This window comes from Atractosteus spatula, chromosome 11 (assembly GCF_055471065.1).
Source record: "Atractosteus spatula isolate fAtrSpa1 chromosome 11, fAtrSpa1.hap1, whole genome shotgun sequence".
Lineage (NCBI taxonomy): Eukaryota > Metazoa > Chordata > Actinopteri > Semionotiformes > Lepisosteidae > Atractosteus > Atractosteus spatula.
This window is the reverse complement of record NC_142716.1, coordinates 3,657,679-3,685,408: the sequence shown is the minus strand read 5'-3', so window position 1 is coordinate 3,685,408 and position 27,730 is coordinate 3,657,679. Positions and strand designations below refer to the sequence as shown.

General features: G+C 44.1%; 1 protein-coding gene across 3 annotated transcripts; it reads left to right on the top strand.

The window, feature by feature from the left end:
• The first annotated feature begins 911 nt into the window (after positions 1-911).
• gipc2 (GIPC PDZ domain containing family, member 2) lies at positions 912-27,413 on the top strand. Of its 3 annotated transcripts, none has more exons than XM_088926533.1 (7): positions 912-1,416; positions 1,526-1,853; positions 14,271-14,456; positions 17,161-17,341; positions 24,991-25,103; positions 25,232-25,313; positions 25,785-27,413. In XM_088926533.1, exons 2-7 carry the CDS (start codon positions 1,581-1,583, stop codon positions 25,934-25,936), a joined length of 987 nt encoding a protein of 328 aa, XP_088782659.1. In that variant the 5' UTR covers positions 912-1,416; positions 1,526-1,580; the 3' UTR covers positions 25,937-27,413. The 3 variants fall into 3 exon arrangements, with proteins under 3 accessions (XP_088782659.1, XP_088782660.1, XP_088782658.1); XM_088926534.1 differs by having other exon boundaries at positions 1,523-1,853; XM_088926532.1 differs by having other exon boundaries at positions 1,179-1,853.
• The last annotated feature ends 317 nt before the right edge of the window (positions 27,414-27,730 follow it).

The following is a 27,730-nucleotide window of genomic DNA, read 5'->3' as shown; positions in this document are numbered from 1 at the left end:
ACAACCACAATGGGGAATGTGATCCGTGTCTTCAGTGTACTGTGCTCTTAACAGGAATATAATTGTACTCTGAGGAGTGGACAGAGAAGTGACACAGGAATGTGTGATGCCGTTTTCCTATGAATAAATGCAACAGTTTTCCTATTTGTGCAATTGCTTGTACAACACGTGGAAATGAAATGGGTTTAGATAAGCCAAAAATATCGATTACACTATGCTAAAATGGTCTAGAACGAGACATGATCAAGGCTGTGTTGACACGTACCCTTTTAAGATAAATTACACTGCTAATATCAGTGTGCCCCTAGAGGTTTTTTTCTCCTTACTAAGGAGTTTTTGGTTCCTCTCCTCCGTTGTCTTCTGGTCTTCTGTTCTGTATTGACAAAATGTATCATCAATTGCATTGTTAAGCACCCTGGGGCAACCTTGTTGTGAAAGGCGCTATATAAAAGTGAATTGAATTGAATATGGTAAAATTACTATAATGTAAAGGAAACACGGGCCAATGAACGGTTTTGACAAGATACCCCATAATACTGTATCAACTACCCGAGTTTATTACTCAAAATCACCTAATCAATGACCTGCCCAAAATACTGGAGTGTCTTTGCTCCATATACTCAAACGCAGGACCTCACACCACCCAAAAGCAGCTACGTTTATTTCTGATAATTTTACAAAGAGGAACATAAAATTACAAGCATCGAAAAAAGCAGACATCCCTATCAGTTCCATTCAGCGAGTTAACCATCTCTGAATAAAGTTAAATTTCGTCTTTGCCAAGATTTAATTTGTAATCCGCCTAAAAAATAATAATTAAGCCACATATGCACTTTACTACTAGGTATACACATGAAATATCAGAAGATGCTCTTCTCCAGGCAGGGACGAACCGCTATCAGACCGATCCCAGCAGACGTTTCGATGTTTGGTGGCGCTCGGGCTCTTGACAGACCTACATCAGGGCTCGTCCACTTAAATTGCGGTCCTGCGTGTTCGTGTTCTCCTTCGTGCTTTATTTAACCCGCGGCCTGTGCGTATCTGCGGCACACGTCCCGAGGCTGCCGCGCTGAGAAGGGAGTGCTGTCTCTTTAATAAAATTATATCACCTGCGACAGGTGAAGAAGTTTCGGTATGACGTCCTCCGCGTTAACTGCTCCGCCCTGGACTCCTCGCCCACTGCGCCTGCGTTCGCACAATGTCGCAACAGTGAAGCCTTTGTTCACCGCCTGTTAAAGTCTATGGCAGAGCCTCTTTTTTTTCTTTTGCAGATACAGCGAACGGGAAGACACTTTCTTATTGGCCGTCCTACCTGTTGAATATTGAGGGCTTGGCGATCGGCAGGCTGGCGCCGTGTCGCTGTCGAAGAACGAAGTCGAGACTGTGAAAGGCAGAGGAGGGCGAACTTTTCCGCAGGTTGATTTCCCGGCGAGAGTGTTTCTGGCGCAGGTTGCCTTATGTTTTGAAATCTTTGTTGTTGTTTTTTTTTTAAAAAAAACAAACAAACAAAATCTTACGCCAGCAGCAGCAGCAGCAGCAGCGGCGGTGCTGGCGGTGGGGGCTTAAGCCGAAGAAGCGAGATGCCACTGGGACTCAGGAAAAAGAAGAACAAGTCGAGGGAGAGCTCGAATTTGGTGGAGAATGAGGAGGTCGGGGGACTGGCCGGAGGCAGCGGAGCCAAGGCGACTGTCAACGGAGCCGGTCTGCCACCCCCGCCGGCCAGCCTGCGACCCAAGCTGGTTTTCCACACGCAACTGGCGCACGGTAGCCCGACCGGCAGGATCGAGGGCTTCACCAACGTCAAGGAGCTCTACGGGAGAATAGCCGAGGCATTCAACCTGCAGGCGACGGAGGTACACCTTGCGCTGGGTCGTGTTGCGATTTCAACCTTCCTTCTCGGGCTGTACCCGGGACTGCCCTGCCGCCCCCCCGTTTCAGTTTTTAGCGAATACATCCGATTAGCACTCCTGCAGTGGCAGAAATGCAGCTTCGCTTGGTTGTTTGGGAGTCAAAATGTGGTGTGTGTGTGTGTGTCGGGGAGGGGGGGGGGGGGGGGTACTGCGTTTGCTGGCGCATCACGGATCGTTTTAATTAAAAGTGTGCCGCAGGTCTCCAGGTGTACGACTCGGATACGCGCAGCCTGCGTTGAGAAACCTGTTGAGGTGCACTGGTCCGAACTTTTTAGGTAAAATGCACACGAATATAACTCTTTCCCCCCTCCCAAAGTATTTCCGATGGTGAGCACGACGCGTTCAACCCGAGCTTTCTGTTTAAGCAAAGTTAACCAGTGGCTTAATATTCTTGGTTAACGTTAAACTAGAAGAATCTTATTTAGCAGTTCTTAATTTAGGTCGATTAAAGTTGTTTTGCTGGGTCAGTGCAAGAGATCTAAGGACTAGATTAATATTTAATTTATTTTTTTTTACTCGACGCAAAGCGATTTTTGTTGCTGAAGTGAATTATTCAATTATTACCTGTGATGGCGATACTGACACTAAATTAACCTGAATAAATCGCAGATGTTAAGGTTGCACGGAGAGGCAGATCAATGAGGTAAAATGCCATTTAAAAAAAAATCACCAGTCGCGTTTTGACATACCTGTCCCGGCGAAGCACAATGCTTCACATTGTTCAGTACGCGCTGCGTAGTTCTTGCAGAGTAATCCCTGCTTCTCACGGATAACGCGAAGTATTGTAACAGTCTATTAAATAGTTCGCGGTTAAAACCGCTTTGCAAGTGAATTAATAACTTTCATAATCGAACAGATCAGGCAGTGGTTCAGGACCAGAGTGGAATACTGCTGTTGTACCCTTGAGCGAGATGTTTTCTCTGAGTGCTCCAGTAAGCCCCGAGGTGTATCGAAGCTTCTCCGTGTTGTTGTTATAAACGAGAATATCTCAACTGACCTTCCTGGCAAAGTAAGGGGTATGGCGCAAAAAGCGCTTCAAGTGCTCAAAACTAAAAACTGGACTTTCTCTCTCGGATCAATGTCCTGGTTTGCCTCCCCTCTCCCCTCTCCCCTCTCCAGAAGCCCTTGCCGTCGCTGAGTGCAGTGTTTGTAATACAAACGCATGGAAATGAGGCTGAGCTGAAAGTGAATGATCTCTGTGCAAGCCTTTTTCTCTCAGGAGCCGGTGTGCGCGCAGACTAGACTGTATCCAAATACAGACGCGACATACAAAGAGGTCGCACCTGCTGAAGGCCCTACAGCCGAGACGTCGTGTCTCTTTTCTTTTCCTTTCAGCATGGAATAAACCTTTACCTGTGCCTTTGCTTGAAACCAGGGCTGGTTGCACTGCGTACACGAAGAGTAACAAGTATTATTCCCATTTAAATTCCTGTGGTTCTTTCTCTTGTTCCTTTGCCAGAAAACTACAGTAATGATAAAACCTAGATGATGTGCTGATAGAATGTATGTTACCATTCCAGATACACTTTCAAATATTCTTCTTGAATTCCAATGGAAATAGGTGGGTGAAGGTGCCAAATAGTCTACCATTTCAGTCGTGCATTTGTTTATGAGAGTAAGGCTGACTGGAAATGACAAATACTGACTCTTCAGGGGTGATATTTTCTGTGGGGAAATTGTTCCTTTCCCATATATTGAAGGACCTTGGGTTTTTTTTACTCGCTTAGGTGAAACACTGCCTTTCATCAGGAATTGAGGTGATCCTCTGTCTTTTAGAAGCAGAGCACCTGGGCTTCCCTTGGATCTGCCCAGCCATTAGGTTAGCTGTTTAAGCTGGTGTTGTAATTGCGGTAAATTAAACCGTAAAGGGATTGAGGCATTAACTCGTGAGTCAGAAGTTTATCTTTCTTCCGTCTGCTGATCTTCAAGATCTGCGAGGTAGTTTCGTGTCCGGCGTGTGGTAGCGAGGAAAAGGCCCAAGCACAGCCGCGTGTGGCTGATGTTCCGGGATTTTGAGAAAGTACTCATTGGAGTGCTGGGGTCACTCCTGCACGGCTGCCTCTGAAACCAGATCTCGCTCAAAGTTGGTTTCGCATGAAGCGAAGCACAGCCTGCTTGGAACGGGTTTCCATAGGGTTACTGTTGCGTAAAAGGTTAGACTTTGATCTGGCAAAGCACCTGAGTTACTGATCTAACGTTCAGAGCATATGCTTCCTGAATAATTTAAAAAAACAACAACATGCAGATCTAAAGATATATCGTGACTGATGAAGTTAGGTGAATGCCTGATGCTCACCTTATTTAAACTAATTTGAACCCGTCATATACTGTATGTTTAACTGTCTTTTCTTTTAAAAGCGTTTTGACTGGGTGTCTGATTTAGTTGCCTGGGGTGGAACACAGGGCTATGGGACTCATTGGTTTTCAATACCACACGTTCGTTTCCTGGACAGAACTGTCTGCTCCGTTTTCCCATCCGTTTTGAATAAATGTGGTACCTAACCTCAAACAGGGCAGCATTGCATGTTTATTTATTGAATAAAAGTTTACAATGTGCTTTTTCCCCCTCGTATGATCTTTAGGTTTTTTATTTCTAAAAGTATTGACTCTTATCCCAACTATTAGTCAGCTACCTTAATAAGCTTGTATGTCTAGTGTACTTTGGTACTATACATTTCCTTGATATACTTTGAAAAATAGCTTTTCAGCTCAAAAACGTTTTGTTGGAGTCAGTGGATTTTCCTTTGTGCACATGGTTAATTGGAACATGTAACCGGGGTGACGAGGTGTGTTTTCAATGCTTTTTAATGCTTCCTTTTCTGCTTTTCAAACTTCATCAATACGTGTGGCATAGTATAAAGGAAAGTACTTCCTGGTGACAAATATTTGAATAGCTTATGTCATCAGTGTTGAAAGGTCATTGGTGATAGTTTCCTAGTGCCTGCCTACCCTGGACATAAGTCTGGACAGTGTTTATCCATGGGACTTTTTATATCAACTGAGGCCTTATTGAAGAGACTTAGTGCCAGCCGTAGCAGGAATAGGCTGACAGGAAAGAGAGAGTGTCTGTCTGAAGCCAGCCTGACAGCTGATGTTCAGTGTTAGCTGTAAACAGGAAAAAAAGACTGAGTACAGAGGAAACTAATGGAGAGCCCAGCTTTGGTGTTTTATGGCATGCAACAGAATTTCTGTGCAGGTGCTTTGTTGAGTTTCCAGACTGTTGTCAGAAACTTTTTTTTTTAAATGGCCCCTTTTGCAGGAACTCCATTCTTGGCATTGCTGTTAGTTGCTTTATTGAATAATGGACCTCCTGTTTATATTATTTTTATTAATGAAAATTTGTCACTTGTGGGTTTTGAAGTATATTAATGAGGTTGCAGCTGATCTGGCAGACCATCCTGAGAAAATGTAGGTGGAAACACAGTCTATTAGCAGACTGAAATCCTGTTTCTGCCTTAAAATAAACCTTTACTAATTAATGGCTCAAGTGTCAATATTTTTAGTACTGTTTATCTCTTCATAATGTAATTTCGAAAAATTTCAAATTCAGCAAATTTTTTTTACCAGATTTATTTTTCGGACATTCACACTCCTTAATTGCAGCTATAATTGCTCATAAAAACGCTACTTATTTTACGCTTTGAAGTGTGACGCTAAAGCTTCAATACATGCTCCTTAATGGATTATATTACAAAATGAATAACAAGGTCATAAATCACAGCCTCAAACCAGTGATTACTGCACTGGGCACTGCCCAGGGTGTAGCAGATTGCTGGATATTAGAGCACTAATGTATAATACTTGTAAACTGGAAAAAAAACCCTTCCTGACATATAGTGTCAAATCCACAGTGACCAGTTCTGGAAAATCAGTTGTGCGTTCCAGGGAAGGCTACAACAAGAACAACCAGGCGTTTTCCCTTTCGGTCCTGCTTGTAAAGATTCATGGTCAAATCTCTTTATCGGCTGTCTGCCAGAGTACCACTAGGGCAAAGTCCCGCAGCACCGCCCAGTTCTCGAAACCAGCTGAGACCCTGATCTTTCCACCACTTGACTTCTGTTCCCCTGCCTCGGATAATTGTAATTGTTGTCCGTAAAGCCTTCAGGGCTAGAATCAGATAAACTACAGTAGCTCTGAAATACCCCTGGTGTTTGGGGTGGAGCTGGCCAGTTCTGGTTTGTAGCTCACAGCATTTGGATTGCAAACTATACAGTGGTAGGTTTTGTTTTCCCTATGAGAGAGCGAGAGTTTAAATAGTAGCCAGATTATTAGTTGGCCATTATACCATACCACGTACACAATGTGTTAACAAATAGGAACAAGCAGGATTTTTCTGCGAGGGATACTTGCTCCTTAAGCGCTTCATCTTAAGGCAGAGTTCCCAGTCCTGCTCCCAAACACGAGTTTGTGTTCCAGCCCAGCTCGGCCAAGCAGCTGACCCCTTAATTGGCTTAAACGTAGGATCCGTTTGAACTGTTTGATTGTTTTCAGCTCGGGTTGTCTTTTAAATAATGCATGTCGTAAGTCAGTAACCTACAATTCCAAACTTTTGTGTAGAACAAAAACGAAGCTGGCCAATGTTCCAGTCACTGGACTAGATGGACGCATTAAGGCTCCCGTTAAAGAATTGGGATTGGTGGGGATGAAAACCAGCAGGTGTGAGGGCCTCCTCTATCAGGATTGGGAACCCCTGGCTGAAGGCAGTGGTTCCTGCTTGGTTGTGTAACTGTAGGCTTGCCAGTTGTTTTTATAGAAGCGCGCCCTCTTGCAAAGAGCCGGTGGTGTTTTTATAGACGCAACCTGTTTGCGACGAGCTGATTGTGCTCCACAGCCCCACAGAGCAGGTTCAGTGTGCCTCCGCACAGAGGGCCCGCAGGTGCCTGTAGAGACTCGTGTACACATACATTGGAGTTCTTAACCACGCAGATCTCTCGGGATATAGACTCGTGTACACATACATTGGAGTTCTTAACCACACGGATCTCTCGGGACGTACACAGTACAACAGTCAACACCACACAATGTAGACAACAGGAACAATAAATATGTTGTGGAACAATAAATATAGGAGTGAGGCAAGGAAGATAGAGGTCGCAGGGGTCACTGTAGCGCCAGGAGCCAGGAGAGCCCCGCCCAACTAATCCCAACCCTTCTGGCCTGGTGCGCCCCCTCCTGGAGACCTGCTGTCACAGGTGGCTGGCGACATGATTGTCAGGGTTGTACACGTACCCCGACAGCTCATCCTCTCTCGGGCCCCTGTGTCTTTATTTATTTTTTCTTATTTCCAGCTTCCGAGACTGATGGGAGCTGTTAGGAGCAGCGCTGACTTCAGAGCTTCTTCCCCAGCTCAGACGTTTCGTGTTTCGTGGGAGGGCAGGGGCAGGGGCAGCTGCTTGATACCTGAGATGTTTTTATTGGCAAGCTTTACATTAATAGTAAAGAAAATTCTGGTTTTAAGTTGCTGAATGTTTATTGCATAGTGTTAAGATGCGCTGGAAGCTAATCGTTATTAGGTGCTTTGATTTTATTTCTTGAGTGTAGAAAGCTGAGGTTTGGCATATTTGTTTTCTCTTCTGAAGTAAACTGAGTGTCCCTACATTTATGCATGTATGTTTTTAGAAAAACATGGAATTCAGTTCTTAAGTGTTTTTGCCGTTATGTTACTTAATTGATCCTTCATGACTGACCGTGATACACTCCAGGGACTGCTGCATAAGCACTAAGTCACATTGGTAGCGATAGAGTTTTGATTTGGCACAGGTGATGTTGAACGTCATAATCAAAAAATCAAACAAGTAAAATAAAAAACACAGCTGAACATCCCGCCTGGTTACTTTCAAGCAAGTTCCCAAGTGGACTCGCTGGCAGTGGCGCCAAGTCCTTTTTAGTGACCAACCAAGCATTTTTGGAACTGTCCTGATGGACATCAATGAGTGTGGCAAAAACACGCAGAACAGACCAGCCGCTGGCCAGCCATGTTGGTACCAAATGTAATTTGCGTTAAACGAATTTGCCAATGCCGTGTCTGTTCTGTAAAATGTCAGGACACAAAGTACAACGAAGATGGTCATTTTCCCCGGCCTTTTGAATTTCTAAGTGATAAAATCCGTCTGATGCGAAGGAACAAGCACAGGTTAGTTCCACACTGAGAAGTCATAAGAGTGCCGAGCTTCTCCGGGTGTGAGGGGGAGCGAGGAAGGTGGAGGGAATCTAAAGCAGAGCAGGGAGAAATGGGCACACACGTCTCTCCTTGCTGCTCTGCAGCCTGGGATTGACCTCGACTTGCTCTTTTACAGCCGAAGCAGGGCTGACGCAGCTCCCTGCTCGAGGCTCATCTGAGGCTGAGGGTACGTACGCGTGAAAGCTCCTCTTGTGAGCTTTCCCGGTTTCTCGGGGGCGCTGTGGGAGCTGCAGGAAGTCCCCGACATCCTGCTGGGTGGGCACAGGCTAAAGCCGTGAAGATAATCTTCAGCACGGCTCCTCTGGGGGCCTGCAACTGCCTGGAGTGGCTGGCAGTGTTTAACGTCCCAAAACCCACGGAATGGTTTCTCTCGCCATGAAATGCCCAAAGGGCTTGAAACTTGTCGTATTGGTAGAACAGGAGTCAATGGAATCTGTTTCTTAATTGCAGATGACGAACCTGGTGTTACTTTTTCTGGTTCCCGTTCTGTTGTGAAGGTTTTTTTTTTTTTTGCTTTGTAGTACATCTGCCTGCCTCAGTGGGAAATTCAGTAAATAGAGGTACGCAAAAAGTTTTATTAGTTTTCCCCGTGTACTGCAGCTAGGAGATTCATTCTGCGCCTAGGCATATCCGCGAGGAAAAACAAATTAAGACGGATGTAAGGAATGTGAGGGGGGGAATCAAAGGGAAATTCTCAATAAAGGAGGAATGGTGCCCACCCTCCATGGGCCATGTGGAAAGAATTAAAAGCATTCCTAAAATGTTTTATGAAAAAGCAACTCGCGAAGGAGATACTAACAGTTTTTTTTGTTTTGCTTTTTTCCTCCCTTCAAAAAATGCCAAGTATCGAGTCCGGTTAAGAGGGGTTAAAATATATTCATGTGCTTGAGTTGTTTGACAGAGATCAAAACCTTATGAGTAGATCTACTAATTTCCAGCTTGTGTGGTTCTGTGATCGGCGACGGCCTGCTGTAATGCACAAGCATACGAGCCGTCATAACATCGTCTTGGCATCTAACAAATGCTTTTAGTTAGGATTTGAATTTTTAAGATGCATAGATCTTAAAACCTCACTTAAAGCACTTAGAATAAAAAAGTACTTGTGGAAATCCGCAGAAAAAGGGCTGTGTGTGTGGGTATTTCTCATGTTACATAGTGTTCGTACCTCTGACTGCAACTGAAGTGTACAGAGTACAGGATTCTGTGGTTTGACGTACAGTCTGTCATCATTATGCCTCGGGCCACACCTGTTTATTCTGCCTTGGGATGAATTACACGATGTGGCTCGAGCGATTATTTTTTTTTTTCCTTCTCTTCTTTGGAAGTGATCAGGTTTGATATGGCGCGGAATTTTTTTACGGCAGGAGCCGATGACGATATGAAGGGCGTGCTGCCAAGGAGGGTGTGTGATGAAGCTTGTAAAGTGTTTTGTGCAGGAGTGCCTTGCAGGCCAGAGGACACATCAATAATGATAATTAACGTTGTTGTGCTACACTTGGGTGTTGCCACTCCACTAAATTTGCAAAGGATTTGGGTGGAAAGGATTTAACACCCATATGCAGTGCTATTCTAAACGGCTCAGCTCAAGTCTTGTATTTGGTCTGTATAGATAAGTGAAGGGCATTTCAGGTAACTTTGATACAATGGCTTCAAGGGACTCTTTGTGTTTCTTGCTGTCTGTTCCACAAGTGCACGACAGTTCATTGCGGATAACAGCTGCTCTTCAGTGTAAGTCTTGCCCGTTCTCTCTGCAAAGTAAACACACTGCTTTGCACGGGATTCCTGTGGGACGCAGAATTGATGGCAGCTCATCACAGTCTTTCAGAGAGGTGTCAAACAAATCTTCCTAGAATTTCAAGATGATTCTTTTCTGCTGTCTCTCCAGTCACTATGCTAGATGGCAGCCAATCGAATGATCGTTTCATGATAAATGAAAGGTCTCTTGCATTTTAAAGGACCAGTCTGCCCCATGTCTGGCTTCCCGTCTAGGTCCCGAGGTGGGGTTTTCGTCGGATGTTCTTGGCAAACGGGGGTACGAGCAGGTGCCCAGTGTCGTTGAAAGCACACGCTCCCATTGCATGTGTTGCACAACACTGGAATGTGAGAACAAGTGCGACTCTTGAGTCGAGCTGCCTCTTCTGTTCACAGAACATGTTTCAGCAGACACCCTCGAAGCTGGAGTGATTTTAAGCCTGGTGTTTGCAGGATTGAAAGATTCTACTTCCATTCACATATCCCCATCGATGGTGTACAATATACACACGCTGCCGTTATCATAGGCAGTTTAAGAGAGCTGTGCGGCTCTGAAGCAGAGAGCTGTGTTCCTGTTAGCTGACGTATGACAGAGTGAGGTTATTGATGGAGCATTTCAGTGGTGTGTCTGCTTTCAGTCTGACTGTCTGATTTGTTCAGAGTGGCTTAGTTTCAATAGTAATTAGTGCTTCTGAACTTATGTTTGTCATTAAATTGTGCATGGCTAATTATGATTCCAGCTTGCACATCCTGCCCGTATTGTTGATTTGTTTGATGTTGCGATTAATATGTCTCTCTTTCTGAGCAGACGTTACAAACTTCAAAGTAACTAAGTACAATATCTATTTTTTTTTTATTTGAATGCACTTCAAGCCTGAGTGAAAGGATTGGTTGTAGGTGAGTGATTTTTATTTCTGCTGCTTGAGGTGTCTGCTTAGATTTGCGTGTTTACAGTAGTGTCAGCACATTTTTTTAAACTCTGTGCAGTGCTTAATAGAAAAAAATCAAATATTAACCTCAAAGTAATGGCCTGTTCTGGCACTTTTAAAAAACTTGCTAGTTTCTAAAAGTGTAGGGAATCCATTAAGAAAATAAAGCAAAGCAGTTTTAGTACTTTTTTTACATAAAAGCATATGAAAAGTACTTGTCTTATCTCAAAAATGCCTCCCATTTCCCTCCAGAATTGCACACTGTGACACAGAGGTGTACTGTGTCCTTTCATGGATGAGACTCAGAGTCCTCTTCACAGCAACAGCTCTGAAAGCCTCTAAATCTCAGCCGTGTCCTTTCTGCGTATCAGCAGCTGGTGGGCTTCAGTAGCAACCTGTTTCTACGCTGTTAGCAAATTTGCATCCTTTTTTGATTTTCCTTCTCTGCTTGAAGCACAAAAGACCCTGACTAATTTATGAGATGGTTTCAATATGTATTTTGGAATCGTTTGTAGACCATAAATTAAGAGGAGCGACTACAAACCCTAATACCTGTACTCTCCTTGACTTTTTTTTTCTGTAGCAGTATTGTTCTCATAACTGTAAATAATATTCAATTATTGTAGCTGCAGTATCTTTGCTGCAGTTTTATTTTCTGAAGTCAAATTAAAAAATACAGAATTGAATACTTAAAAGGTGAAATACTGAAAGGTGTGTTATTGCATTTGAGTTGTGAGGTTATCAATTTTTTTCCCAACCAAATTACTGGTAGCTTAATTATTGTTAACTTTATTTTGTTTAAATCTTTTTTTTTGGGGGGGGAGTCTAATTTTACCTCTGGTGAAATCTTCGTTTACAACGAGCACCTTGGAGATTCATTTATACCGGCCATCACTGAAGGCGTAGGAGTGAAACAGTTTGCTCAAGGGTACAGCAAAACATCCCTTTGGAGGTCAGAGCCAAACAGATAACAGGAATCGGGTAACTGGGGGGGGGGCTTGTCGTGACTTCCATGCCCAGGTAGAGTACGCCTCGGTCAAGGCTGAAGCTCTGGAAGAAGCAGGACGTCTTAGTGCTGAAACCCCATCATCCAAAGCGCCCATCTCTGTTACGTCACTCCCAGCGGCTGTTGAGATCTCCCCCCCCCCCACTCGGCTGGCGTAGGTGCGCCTCCTCCACACTCCCCCCTCCCCTCCCCTCCCCGCTGCGGGCTGAGGGGTCTGGCCGCGGTGCAAAGTGGGAGCCGAGATTGCCGACGTCACTGCGGCGCCCGAGACGCCGCGCGTTGTTGCCGTAGCCAGGGGCAACGCTCCAGTCCGCGGCGCCTGGCACATCTAGCGGGCTCTGTGAAACGCCCTGTAAATAATGGGGAACTCCGATACAAAGCCTTCTGATTCTTGCTTAAAGGTGTTCAATTGTTTCATTCTGAATCTCAAAAAGACTTGCTGGTTTCACGTGGAAGCGCAGCTGTGCTAGGGTCGAGTATTTCCATAACCAATTCGTCTAATTTGAATATCCCTAATGAAGCGTGAGGTATTCACTGTGGAAAAAGAGACAGACGATTAAAAGTTTTAACTTGATTGGGTCTTGTTAGCCCTATCGAATCTTGCTAGGTTGTTCACATGCCTAAAACTTTTCTTAAATTGTTTATTGGTAGGTACTTGTGTGCGGTGTTGCCATTATATAGTAGATGTTTGTGATGCAGCGAGTTGTATAAAGTAGCTGGGGACAGAGGCATGGGCCATAAAGACACGTCTGCTTTCACCCCGTGTAGAGTTGCAAGAGACACTGGGAGAACAAGGCAGTAAAAATAGAAGAGAGTCAAGGTCAAGATCTCCACCAATATAGGAGTACCAGCGTGTGTATGATACCTGTGTGTGAGCAGCATGAATGCATTTTACTGTCTCTGTGAACACAAAACCTGGCAGAGTACTCACAATGACAGTATCTCACACGAAGCTTGGCAGTCCTCACGGGTCCAATTCGTTTGGCTTCCAGAATTGTCCCTGGGTGACGTTTTGCTTCATTTAAAGGGGCTGTGGCACCAGGGAGACGTCACTAGGAATAACTGACTCATGGCTCGAACGTTTGCACTTGGCCCTTCCTGTCTCTGCCATTTAGCCAGGGGGGTATGAGCAGGGCAGTGCTGTATCGTGTTCCTGGCGATCGCATTTCCCTCCTCCTGCCAGGAGCAGGGACAGAAAGGTGTGACTCCAGGTTCTGGATCGTGGTCGCGGTGGGGAAGGTTTCAGACCACAGCCTCCGAATGCCAATAACAACCACGCAAGAACCGCAGCAGGAGGCATAACGGTGAATTCGTTTTCAGAAAGCTGCCGAAATGTGGGGTACGTCTAACGACTGCGGTTTGAACTCGAGCCAATCGAGGTTAAACAGTCGTTATTGTTTTTCCAAAGTAATAAATTATTGGTATTTCTGTCCAAGACATTTGATTCTTCCCTTGGGAGTTAAAAGTAAGGGAATAACGTTACTCTTAAGTGGTGTGATTAGCTCTACAGGACTTTAGCTACAGCAAGTAGCTAGGGGGGCAGCAGGAGTCTTTTCTCATTTAGCTCTCCGTTGCTGTCCTGGCTCTGGTAACTGCAGGTTTGCTTACAGGGATAAGGACACCTGGTCTCCCAACAGCTTAAATGTGGGCTTTGAAACAATTCTTGCTGGAATACGGGCCAGGAAGCAAGGTGCTGCGTGTTCAGCAAGCATCCTTTGACTAACAGGTGCAGGATGATGAGCCTGGCCTGAACCCCGAATGTCAGACAACTGCAAACCCTGCTAAGAACAACAGAGATCAGAGACTGTGGGAGGTCCATGGCATCCAGATCAAAGAGGAGACTCTCATTTAATATTCACGCCATGTGGTCACGTGCAATGAATAACCATGAGAGTGGCCACTTGTTTTACTTGTCATTAATTCCAGACACGAGAGCCCCTGTGCTCCCGAGACATGAGCCCTGATGCCTTCGTGAAACCCTCCCAAATGCGCATGTTCCGCGAAACCTCTTATCTCCAAGTGTTCTCCCTGTCCATTACTGGAGCTGCATTTTCAGACTATTAATGCAGATCTGAAGCGGCGTGGTTAGACTAAACAAAATGCCGGGGATCAGGCGTGACTTTGTGTCGTCAGGAATGGTGGCATGCCAGCCAAGTATTTGGAAAGTCTTGGCATCGTCCTTAGGCTGGTGTCAGGTTGTCTGACTGCAAGTTCTCACACGTCCCAAACTAGAAGCTGTGCGCAGTTACTATGAAGTCAATTACTGTTCTCTTGTTCCTAAAACGGTTTGTACTTCTTGATTTGATTCATCTCCTGACCGTCTTACTTGTGGAATATTTCAAACTGGCTGCAAACTCCTTCCGTCTTTACACAGAACGCATTGTACATGTCAAACGTGCACACTGCCTGATGAACTAGTGCAGCTAATACGGTTCTGTATTGTGCAAAACATACTTTAGCGGTTGTTGACGATGACATTTTGTTTTTAACAGATCATGTTCTGCACCTTGAACACGCACAAGATTGACATGGACAAGCTCCTGGGGGGGCAGATCGGCCTGGAAGACTTCATATTCGCCCACGTCAAGGGAATCAAGAAAGAGGTGGAAGTCATCAAAGCAGAAGATGCCTTAGGCCTCACAATCACGGACAACGGTGCTGGCTACGCTTTTATAAAGGTACACGGAGCTGAAAAGCCACTCTTTGTCTCGGTGTATTCCTTAAAAGACTTCCGCTTTCAAAAGGGGGGAATGGGAGCATTGCGGCGGTTTGTAAATGCTGTCTCGCGTTGAGAGTCTATCTGTTTTCTTTTTGTGCTTCCGGGACCTTTGCTACATTTTGTATAGGGGGGAGAAAAACAAATTAACCCTTAATTATTAACCCCTCAAGGCCCAGTTTCATGGGGTTACTGACTGTGAAACAGTCAGTACTGCTGGGCGACAGGCGTTGCTGGCAAAACCCTGAACCGCCACCTGGTGGTGGTGAAGTGCAAGTACCTGTCCCGGACGTCTTCTTGAGCCAGATCTTTCTAATCTGAAGCACGGGGCCTCGCAAATCAACATTAACCAGCCTGAGTCTGACCCTGGAGTCAAAACCGCAACAGACATTACAGCTGTGGTGGTGGGGAAATACATTTTAACAATTGGAAGGAGGCTGTTCGGTATTGGCAGTAAAGTCCCAAAAGTATTTTCCAGCTTTATCTTTGCAGTAATCAGTGTTTTGCTGTGTGGGAGGTTGCGACTCGTTATGACATGAGCTGAAATGTTAGAAACCTCCCCTTCTGCTGCCCCAGGGGGATGCTGGGACAGGGAAGGGCTGCTTGGGCAGGCAGTGGAGGGCACAGGCTGTCTTGTAGGGTATCGAGGGGTATGGAGGGATGTTGAACAGTAGTGCTATTCAAGCTTTGTCTTTGTTATCTCATGTATTATTTATATTAAGCAACATTCTTGAATTAATGTTTTATGGTTACATTTACCTCGTAAATAGTTTTGTGGAGAGGCTCCACTTTAAATGCATTTAGTGGTATTAACGTAATTGTGGATAGAACAGATTTGTGCCAATCGTTTATATTGAAGTGTTGCATCATGTTCACATGAACATTGTCCCAATGATACAGGTGACGGCGAGGCAGCAGAGCTATTCCAGAGCAGGTAGATTAATGAGGAAGGATATCCCGCTCCTGCTGGGTGGGTGGTTTAGCACCGTCAAATCAGCCTGCCAGCACTGGGAAAAATGGGAGGAGACTTTAGAACCCAGAGAAATCCCACATACGTGCTAGGAGAACATGCAAACTCCACACAGAAAATCCCTCAATCCAGAACGAACTCAAGACCATAGTTGTGAGACTGTCACCCCACTGTCCACTACCAGCAAGAATAACAAAGTATCTGTTCATCATCAAATAATTGTTAATGCTATATCTACATAACCTAAAGCATTAAGCTTTAAAAAGCCTTAAAAAAGGCCTAGATCGACTCTGTTCTGTGTTGCAGTTGACAAATGGAAACGTGATGCTTCTTTTGTCCTGGGGGAATCAATACAATTAGATGGAGAATGCCATGTCAAGGAAATCTATTGCTTTGATCAGATTTCCTTTGACTTAAATAATGGGTTCTGTGCAGCCTCAGTCGGGGAGTGGAATTAAAGGAAAGGAGTGATTTGGCCTTGGTTGGCCTTAATTCTTTGAATGCAGGAATTTGATAAAGGATAATAAGTGGATGAGTACTGCTTGGTATTCTTGACGAAGATCCGGCTCTTCAAGTGTTGCTCGTCCCTTCTGTTTGCACGAGTGAAACAGCTCACCTTGTGTTCTGTCTAGTGTTCTGCATCTTTACCATCAGGTGTCAGTAAGTATTGGTCTGACCTTTTTGGTAAATCTAAGAAACATTCAGACAGAATGCAGCTGAATTATTTATCACAAAAACATTTAAAAAAAAAAATTCGGTGGAGTCCAAAAAATTTTAAATTGAAAATAAAATGGCTGACATTATTCAGGTATTGCCTCTGGTTACAGGTATCATTACAGGTATCATTACATAATACGTTTATAATGTGAGTCACTTTTACAAAGTTAAACATTTGAGGAACAGTTATGTGATACACCCAGTTTGTTTGTAATTAACAACTGGTGATGGTAGTAAGACAAACGACCAGTTTGAGAACAGTGAGCTGTAGGATGTTGCTGTGTGCTGATTAATCAAGACAAATGTAAAGATCCTATAAGCATTGCAATGCACCGCACTCCAAATTCCATATCTTAATATACTGGTGTCCTTATTCACCTGTTGGGCTGACATGGTGAATCCCTTTGAGGTAACTGAGGGAAAAGAAGAGCTTGAGATCTGATGCTAAGCAAGGCTGGGCCTGGTCAGTACCGGGATGGGTTTGATCTACATAGCTGCCGCTAGTGGTGTCAGTGGAGCAGCAGGTGGCGCCGTTGCCTCAGGGCCGAAAGGTCCAAACCCATGCTCCAGTCTGGCGACCAGGCAGGCGCCGCCCTCCGGATGAGATGTTAATCGAAGGTCCTGACAGTCGGGTCCCCCTGGCACTGTTTGAAAGAGTAGGGATGTTAACTCTGTGTCCTGGCTGAATTTCTCTCTGGGCTCTGCAGTCTGGCCTCCCCAACATTGCCCCCTTAACTCCACCAGGGAAGCGGTTTCTCACTCCTTCACTGGGCCCGCGGCGTAGTGGGGCTGCAGTTGCAGAAAAGCTGCCTAGGGGGCGCTACTCCACAGAAGCGGATGCACCGGGGCTCCACCTGTGTGTCCCTCTCTTCGGTGTCTGTGGAGATGAAAAGCGCTCCACGAATACAGGGCTGCTTTTTTAGAATTGGCCACCATGACGCGCGCGCGGGGGTAACGGTCTCGATGACTCGATTTCCAGCGCATAAAGGAAGGCAGCGTGGCGGACGGGGTCAAGGTCATCTGCGTGGGCGACCACATAGAGCGCATCAACGGCACGAGCATCGTCGGCACCCGGCACTACGAGGTGGCCAAGATGCTGAAGGAGCTGCCCCGGGGACAGACCTTCACGCTGAAGCTGGTGGAGCCCATGAAAGCTTTCGGTAAGTAATGCGGGCCTGAAGACCTGCCAAACGTCTTGCTAGTGATTGGGTGTGACCGTCTGGCTAGAGGTTGGGCTCGGTATTGTGCTCGCAGAGCGGGGACACGTTTCTCCAGGCACTTACCTGTTCCTTTGCTTTGTCTGCAGAATGTATCTACAGCAGGTGAAAACTGCTGTAAAACGATATGTGGCACTTGCAGTATATGTCCTGAAGGTGGCGCAATGCTCTAATATTCAGAGAAGGGTCCTCCACCCACTTCCCCCTTTCCTCTCCACACCCCCCGTTTACGCACAGCACTGCTCCTAATAGCTCGGTTTCCAGGAAACCGAATTCACAGCACCCATGCTGTTCTGAAAAGTCTGGACTGGAAGGAAAAGAGTTCTGTAGGAGGTAAATAACTACTGAAATAGCTCTGTACTGTGAACTTCATTACCTTAATTTGGTTTGCAGGGACAGTGTATGTTCGTTGTACAACATCCAGGATGTACGCGTCCACATCCACGAAAATGACGCGTGATGTTTTCGGAAGTATTGGTGACTCCGGTTTTTCTCGTCTACATCTTTTGCTGTTTTCTCTCCGAGATAGTGCAGATGTCCAAACCCTCTTGTGACGGAAAGATACTCTTCGACACTTCGGGCTTAATAGATTTTCTCAGGTTTCAAAGTATATTTTTAAAGGCATTCAGGAATCCAGACTGCACAGTAAAAACAGGAGCTGGGCAGGCGAACAGTGTGTTTCAGAGTGTGAGTTTGTTCTTGCCAGTCTGCACACGATGACCGTATTTTAACACTGATTTGATGCCATTTATCCAAGGCTGTCCAGTGTTGTCCAGTCCTGGTCTTCAATGTCCTCCTTTAAATGACAGGATGGTCATGAAAACCATGGTTTTTGTGCTTGAAAAGCTCATTAAAAGAATTCTAAAGAAGAAGTTGCACCCCCCTACATTAAATTCTAAAAGAAGTTTGTACATTTACAATATTTACATGCCTTTAAAACAAGAACAACTATACAAATCCTGCTATTTTTAGAAAGTAAAATATTACTAAAAATATTTAAAAACGCAGTAAGGGGCTAAATGGCCTGTCCAGTCCTTTAAACTTTCATCTAGCCCAACACCCTCCCAGCTGGGAAGAAACGGTCCAGTTAGAACAGTAATTGATCTGGCAGGTTGTTCAGAGCTGAGCTACCTGCAGAGATGGCACCCCCCCCCCCCCCCAGGACGCAGGAAGCCCTGCTGATCTCCTGACAGAAAACAGCTGTCGATGCTCTGCTCAAGAGCACGAGGAGAAAAGAAAAGATTTGCAATGGCGCTAAATGGCTGCATCACAGCTCTGGGGCAGATTGAGCTACAGTACATGAAGCAGAACATATTTTGCTGAGAATGGAACCCTATTAACTCTCGTTTTCTTGATTTGTTTCACTTTGAAGCTTCTGGGTGGAGAAAAGTTATAGGCATTGGAAAATGAGCATGCCTTTTTGTGCCTTAGCTGCTTACTCAATTACCAGTATTTGGTCAAATTGTGTAACTTGTAAATTAGAGTGCACTCTTGAGATTGTGCTTCCAACAGTTAAATTATGTATCGAAAGTGTTTGCAGTTCTAGTTGAAAGCTGCTGAATGAAGCTGTGTATCTGAATCATCCCACAGGATGTTGTCAGGATTCAAACCTTTGGAAGCTCAGGAATGCTGCGTTAGACACCATGCAAACATTCTAATCTCTCTCTCCATCTATCCAGAGTTTTTATTCTGCTGATTCAGAGGAAGGACATGGAATTTCCTTGAGTTGATAGGAATTCTCTTCTCTATACAGTTCCCTTGGTAAACCCTTTTCCATGTTATGTATTGTATGTTGATTTAGCTGTAGTGATGAGTTTTTTTTCTTTCTGACACAGAAGGAGGGATTAAAAGTGGGCTCTGCAAGCAAACGTTATGCAGTTAATGAAAATGATCAGTCAATGACCACTTCTTCTTGATCACTATTACATGAGATTTGTTTCAGTCTTGTAACACGGATACTGCAGCCTCTGAAGTGGACTGTACAATCTGTATCCACAACCTGAAGCCCAGAAAGCTGAAAGCTGAAATGAAGGCTGCGCTTGACTAGAGATACTGTGCCAGTTCCTCTGCAAACAATTTAGGCCACGTTGTCTGAAGCTGTCAGCCTGTTTTATGTGAAGATGTCACACTGCTCCCTTTCTCTGCCTGTTTACAGCTCCTCCAGCAGGAATGACTGATGAATGCTGCTGTTTTATGGCCCGTGTCTTTTGATACTGAAATGTTGCATACTGCATCTGTGTTTAGTTGTCCCTGCTGTGCTGTAAGCCGACAATGACCACCAAATGCTCCCCAATCCACCACATGCACAAGAAAGGGCTAATTTGGTCGAACCGATGGCTGGTTGAATGATGAGAAAGAAATGCAAGCACAGGGACTGGTGCTTTTGTGGGCACTGATGTGCAAGTGTTTTGAAGTGCTCGTCTCATGACTGGGTTTTGAAATGCTAATGCTTGGTGTACCACTGTGTAATACATGTCCAGGTGGCAATGAACCTTCTGAACCTTCATTCCTATCGCTTCCTTTTGTGCAGGTGGGTGCCAGTAGCCGTTTCACTTTTTTTCTGAAAAAAAAAAGAAAACTGTTATTTAGGACCATCTCCATTATAGAATTTACGCAATTCAAGTAATCGGAGACTTAAATAATTGGGCTTTTCAGTTAAGTCCATTAACGTTTTCAATACACAGTCAGAGGAAACTTGTTTCATTTGTGTTACTAGTTACACGTGGTCAAATTGATTTTTCTCAAATTTTCTCTGCTTTATAGGAGAGCTATATTGTCTTTCCATTTCTCCCCCCTAGCAAATTCCTGACCTGGGGATAGTCATGGGCATCTTTTTATGTTCCTGAGGCTATTTTTCGTATTTTATTTTTATTTGATCATTTTCAGATTTATGTGCTGTTACTGTGACTTATCACGGGATGGGTTCACCAGTTCAGGGTAACCCAGCTCATGACCTGTAAGTGAGACTGGACGTCCTGTCTGAGCTCAGATCATTACAGCTCATCACAGGAAAGCAGACTATTTCAACTGCAACATGGCTGAATGTTTTATTTGTGAAACCATCAGTATTTGTGTCCTACAGTTACAACCCTGGGTTGGATATTGTGTTGCTGTGGAAATGCGATCATGGGGAGAATACTCGTATGACTGGTAGTTTTGTGTGCTTCTACATGGAGCGTGACACTATTGATAATTAAACCCAGCAGGTGTTAAATGTGAATAGTTGTTGTGACAAATTTATCTGCATGTATCCAATTTCAAACAGGATAGAGTGCCTCTTCTGTGACTAGAAAATTAATATAGTTTTCCATTGCTCTATAAAAATAAATGAGAATTAGTTCCCTGAATTAAAACAAAATAGTCTGTGGCTTACAATTGCTCATTAGTGCCTGTTCCTGGTGATCACTCCCTTGGAGCCTAGATAAGATTGGGTTTTCCTGTGTCAGGAGACCCAGCCCTTTAACGAATGTAACTTCTATGCTGCCTGAAGTGTGGGGCTTTGTGCCTGTGAAGGAAGAGTGATCCTTAAGCGTTTCTGCTTGAATAAAAGACCCGCACCTGCCTCAAAATAAAAAATGCTTTTACAGACCAGCACAGTTAATGGTTAAATTGCAATCTTCAAAGAATTAAACATTACACTGTATACAGGAGCTCTGAGCTGAGCCTGTTGGATTGTTTTCTGCTTTCAGAGGAGATTATGTTGCACTAATACAGCAACAGTGAGTGATTACAGACCCTTCTCTTGTGGTGCGAGTTTATTTCTCTCTAGTCTCTTTTAGAACGCAGATGAGGTGTGTGATGGGACTAAAATAGCTCACCATTCAATATTTATGAATTAGGTCTTGATCTGCTTCAGTAGCCTTGTCTCTTAGATGCTTGGAAAGCTAAAACACTTTAGCATGTTCAACTAATAGCTTTGTTTGTATTCAGAACAGAATAACCGCTCAGACGTCCAGCATCTTTCTCTTAAGTTAATATTTTCTGACCACATTTTTTTTCTTAAAATGGCATTCCAGTCTGTATTATTTAATTATGCTTAAATGCCCTTGACAAGACTTACTGCAGTAGTTATTTGTATTTTCTGGTACAAGTACAGGTCTTCATTTTCATCTTAATAAGATATGGTGAGATTTGTAAGAAAATAGCTTGATCTAAATTATCGATTTAAATTATTTGAATGTATTTTTGCAGCGATAATGCTTTAAACCTTCTTGCTGAATGTTAGCCCAGACTAGTTTGTTTTTCTTTGCTTAGCTTGGCCGTAATTTGATTATAAAGGAATGTTCTACATTGATGATGGCAAGAGACATTGTTTAAAAGTGGCCAAGCGTTTACAAAACAGACAGGCAGTTTGATAAGTTAGTGCCAGTCTGTCATCTGCTGTTGGTTGTCATGAGCTGTTTCATGAAACTCTGGGAGGATAAAACAAAGTGAAAAATGTTTGTTGCTTGCACATTTCATAACACTTCTTCATTGTTAAAGGGTATAATGTTATTATTGAAGAGTGACATTTAGAGGCAGTCTCAAAGAACAAGATTAAACTATAAAGTGTTTGAATGTGCAGGCTGTTGCAGAAAGAGGGGAGGGGAGGAGTGATTCAACTGTACTTCAGCTTTTCTAGCATTCAAGGAGTAATGAGCAATTCTGAGCAAAGATTAAGGGTCAGTTTTCATACTGGCTTCAAGCTGTTCCTGCCTCTGTAGGAGAGTATTCTACATGCCATAATGGGAATCCTATTGCTACATTAAGGAGCAAAAACATATTATGTTTATTTATAAAGTCTGATCTGTTGAAGCAACACACTTGTGTTCTGGGGAGGGAGGGTAATTGCATTTTCCTTGAGGTGTACTCAAAGGCAGCTCATTAAGACTGAAGTAAAACTGATGCCTTTAAATGGGATGGCTGTGAACAACTCGCAATGTAAGAAAAAATCAATCCAATTGCTGTCTCAAAAGTGTATTAGTGAGACAAAAGGGTTTTGGTGACAGATTTTCAACTGAGTTTTCAACCTTTCAAGAAGATCCAATAGCTGAGATCCTTAATTAAGTCAAGTCATTTATCCAGACTTGCTGTTAATGTAAATATGTTTAAAACAGGCTTTGCACAAGGAAAAGCTAGACTTAGGTGAATGTTTATTTTGTGACCTGAGTCTTTGGATACAGCAGGTCTTTCCCAGCCAAAGTCCTGTGGGTTTACAGGTAGAATGATTAAGCGTGTTTAACTGGACTGATCAGTGATGTCAAGGGTACGGTTCAGTGAGACCGAGCTCAGCTGCAACGGACTTTCCATCGCGAGCTACAGGAGCAGACCCCTGACCTGGTTTCAGCACCATGTAAAACATGCAGCTTCCCGTGAACCATGTTGCCTGCTAGTCTGCTCCCGAACGTGTGTGCTCCTTCATGGGCAGAGACTGCAGTGCATAGAGACTCTTTGAGACGTGCTTTTATTTGGTGCAGAAATAATGCGGGTGCTTTTATGCTCCATGGATTCTAGGATGTGGATTTTTTTTCTCCTTTGAAAAGCATGTTTTCATTCGGCGTGACTCCTAAGACCTTCTACTGCTTTTAAGTTTTTGCTCTTTCTTGAAATGAAGTGTGAATTTCTCACAGTTGCGGTGCCGAATCACTGTATACACAATACCAAGCGTGTACAGTACAACCACTGCTGGACAAGATTTGCTTTGCTCTGTAGAATAAGTTATGGTTGTGCATTCAGGCTTTATTCCTCTTTGTCGTTCAAACACCTATCCTTCTGACAATATAAACCCAAATCTTGCACATTGTTGATGCAGTAGTTTGTCCTTCACTCCGGAGGCAGTACTTTATTTTATGTTTTTTTCCTCATGAGAACATAAAACTTACAAATGAAAGGAGGCCCTTCATCTCCACTAGCACAATTGTTTTTTACTATGATCCGAAGATCTCACCCAGGTGTTTCATGAAAGAAGCAATGATAGTGGTTTTGACAGCATGGCTGAACAGCTTGTTCCAGACTCCCACAACCCTGTGTGTAAAGAAGTGCCTCCTGTTCCCCATTTCATTCAATTTGTTTTCAATGTCTTTTTTTTGTCTTGGAGACAAATTTACAAAAGTAACATTTGTTCTAGTTTCAAACCAAATTGATTTTTTTCCAAGTCAGAATGTTGTGATTTCTCATTTCAATCGAGTCTTTTTTTTTTTTCGGGGATCATGGCCATATATCCAAAACTTTCTAATATCACTAATACACCTGAAATCAGCCCAGAACATACAAACTCTGGGAATTTGTATCTAATACACTGTAATGTTCCAAAGTAAGCTGTCAGAATTTAAAACCAATAAATATAAAATACAGAAAGCAAGAAGCACACAAAAACATCTGCTTTTGCCTTTATATGTTTGGGTCATTTGAAGCTATGTGCCTCTTGTATTTTTTCCTAAATAGAAGTGCTGTACTTGCATTGTTCTATTTGTGGTCTGGTTGTTGTTATTTCATCCCATTACGTAAAATAAGCAACTTGTTCCTCTGGACTAATTTGTTGTTTTTCTCAGCATTTAGATGGAGGTGCTTAATCCTTTCCAAAGTATTTAGATTTTTTTTTTACTTCAAGAGATGTGCAACATAAATCAAGTGAATACAGCACAAAGAAAGGCCAAGATGACTTCAGTCTTTAAGCAGATGGTTTGTTGGCTTCTGTTTTTAGAGGCTTTCAAAACTTAACTCACTTTGTCTCGTTTTCTGCTGTTCAGTAGTAACATGTTTTCTGGTCTGTGAAACAAGGCAAGTTTTTTTCAGGAGCTGATATTTAATAAATTGGATGCAATTCTCTTTTTTTAATATCGCTGGTGTTTCAGCAGTGTCTTGCTTAATTGCCTCTCTGAAGTGTCATGCAGTGTGACAACTGGCTTTCGCAAAAAAAAAGGGGTTCTCTTTTGTACCAACTCTTGCCTTCAAAGATAGTCTTGTAATTTAAAAGTGGGCAGAAGTGGTGTGTGTCGTCTTACTTGAGGAAACCCTTTTGTAAGAAGGATGCACGGGAGAGCCATTCAGCCTAGCCTATTTAGTAGTTAGTATCTACAGGATCAAAGGATCTCTTCCAGTTGTTAATTGAAAGAAGCCAGATATTCGGCTTCAGCTAGGTGGCTGGGTCGCTTGTTCCCCAGTCCGATGATGCGTGAAGCTTGCCCCAGAGTATCAAATAAGAATTGCCTGTATAAACAGGGTGCTCCAAAGTGGGGTAGGGAATAATCCTTTAAACAGCGAGGAAACATGAAAATAAAACTAAAAGTTCAGTTTGGGACCCAGAAAAGTTAAAAACTAAAAATAATAGCACGCTCGCCTCCTGTGGCACCCCAGTATGAAGCTGTTGCTTCAGCTTATTCTGTAAATGCTTGACCGTAACCCAAAGTGCGCTGTATCTTCGATAGAGCTCTAAAACCTCATTACGAGAGGCCAAACCCATCTCATTGCGTAGTTAAGGGTTTTCTTAGCTTTTCTCCGCTTTGGCTCAGAAGGCAGCCAGAGGGGGGCCTGGACGTGACATCGGAGCGTGCCGCCAGCGCCCCCCCCCCCCCCCCCTCAGCGATGTCTGTCCTGTTTTGTCCCCGTGGCAGAAATGATTGAGCCCCGGTCCCGAGGCGCGAAGCCTGGAGGAGAGAACAAGATCGGCACAGGCAGAGGGACGCTGCGACTGCGCTCCAAAGGCCCCGCCACCCTGGAGGAAGTCGTAAGTCGGTTTTCGACGGACGCGGAGCCGGCCGACACTCGGAGAAACGAACGCTCGGGTGATAACAAAAGGCCGTGATCTGCGCTCGCCAATGTCTGAAATCTTTTTTTTTTTTTTTTTCCCACCAGCCGACGGAGTTTGAGGAAAAAGCCGTGAAGAAAGTGGACGACCTCCTGGAAAGCTACATGGGAATCCGAGACACTGAGTTAGGTGAGCTGATGCGACCGGCCGACGTGATGAGAAGGTTTCCTTTCACCCGTAAGCTACCTGCCCCCTCTTGCTTGCTCGTTTTAAAGAAGCGTGGCTGGGCAGCTCCAGAACCCCACCACTCTTGTGGTAGAGTTTTACCTATTCTTTTCCTACATTGATTTCCATCTGCGTCCCTGGGTGCTTTCTTTAAGGACCACTGTGGAGTAGCTCTTGCTGGATTAGCGTTGCCATTACCCGTCACGCCTGTGCTCGTCTTAAGCCCCCTCGCAACCTTCCCTGTTCTGAGAATCGCCCCGCCGTTCAGAAGTTCTGGTTCGGGGCTGGTTAGCAGGCTGGTTACCTGGGGCTAGAACCTGGATCCCCCCAGTGAGAGGGCCGTCGTCTCCGCCTGTGGGCCGCCTGGTGCCCCGCTGCTCTCTCAGGCCTTCCTGCCTCCTGGGGTCTAATTTCCGCTGCTCTCCCCCCCGTCAGCTGCCACCATGGTGGAGGTGGGGCGGGACAAGAGGAACCCAGACGAGTTCGCCGTGGCCCTGGACGAGGCCCTGGGGGACTTCGCCTTCCCCGACGAGTTCGTCTTCGACGTCTGGGGCGCCATCGGAGACGCCAAGCAGGGCAGACTTTAACACGGCCGGCTCTGTAAATGCTTCAGAGAGGAAGGGGGGAGGGAGGGGAGAGTGAAATTTAAAAAAAAAAAAGTGTTTTGGGCTGTTTTTAAATAGAGGTTTTTATAGCTTTAGTACAGGAAGTAACTGTGCTTTAAGGACAGATGTATTTGTAACCAAGATTTTTTTTTTTACAGTGTTTTAACTCGAGCTTATGTTTTAATGTGAGGGCTTGACGTCTGCAGCTCCCTCCCTGTAAATGATCTCCTTTCCTGTCGAAATTAGTTGTCTGTGAGGAAGGTGCACAAAGATTTGATTTACCTTCCTTTACTGTGGCGCGGAGAGGTTTTTGAAGCTTCGGAGTGTCTTTGTGGGGAACAGTAGTAGCATTCAAACGAGAAGCTTGCACGACTGGACAGTCTTCGTTCTCTGCAGGCGCTGCCGAAATCTTGGTCATAGAGCGGCCAAGGGGTGTTTGCAGACTAGAACATTCCTCTTCGGCTCCCTGTAGACTTCACCAGGGAACCCTGTGCCCTGTTCCCTCTGACTTCGACAGAGTACCGTTGTCCTCAGACCTGCGTCAGGGTTCACGGGCCTTTTGAGAAAGTCGGTTTTTCTGATCCTCTTCCAAGCTAAGCTTTGTTATCTAAAAATGGAGAGAGCACAATCACAGTGGACTTCGCGAGGGGACTGTGCTTTAATTTTCTTCGACAGGCTTTTTTTCCTTGTTCTGGAGCCCAGCATGGGTTTGGGTTTTTAAAAAAGTTTGCTACAACATTCCCTCTGTGATGTTAAATGTCCCCGGAGACTGGGTAGTGTTGTAGCTTGCTTTCAGGGAACGCTGTAGAACAGAGTGGCATTTATTCCACCAGCGTGTGGCTGTCTGAGCAATCATTAAGGTACAGGATCAGCGGCTGATTTTAATTTGAAACCTTAGGTAATGGGGAATAAAAGCACTTCTTATGTGTAATTTCAACATTAACATTAATTTTTAATGAGTTTAGATGCTTCTTGAACAGTTTGCTGAAACACAAGAATATACTCTTACAAATGTCACAAGATCTTATATATTTTATATTTCTGTACTTAATTTATTTGTTTAATAAAACAATCTTCATATTATAAAGTGGGAATGTTTTTTTTTTTTACAATGTGGTAAAATAGAAAGATATTAATTAAAAACCGTTACGTGTCTCTGGAACAGCCTGTCTTGCGTAAACTTTTTCCTTTCCTTCTGTGTTCAAATTTTGGAGGATATATTGTTGGCCAAATTTTTGAAGATGATTATTTTGAGTTTTGTTTTTTAGACTTAGGAAGTTGTCTAACATAGATGGTGTGAGCAGATTGAATGTCCAGATTCACTTAATTTCATGCATGTGTGGAGACAGCTACAGTATGCAGGACTGTCGGTAGAGAACATCTGTGCGACGGTCCAGAATCTCATGGACTTCTGTGTTGAAAAGAAAACTGTTAATAAAGAAAAGCAATGTGCCCACTGGACTTCAGATGTTTTATTCCTGTTGAGGTTTTTCCAGCTGACCTGTTGTTTTGCTTTCTTGTTTCTTTGTACTGTAATGGGTTTTTCTGTCATCTCTCTATTAGCCACTTATTAACATGCAGACATGCCCTCCATTCAGGAAATCGAGCTGCTACTGTATATAACACTAAACCAAAGGATCACCTGGACTGAGTCAGAAATTCAACTGCTAAGACCTGTACTGTCAAGAGAGAACCAAGATCCTCTTAAACAGATTCTAAAGAGGTTTTATATTAGAATAGCTTCCTTCTCCAACATCTTTCTCTTCTTATCTTTAA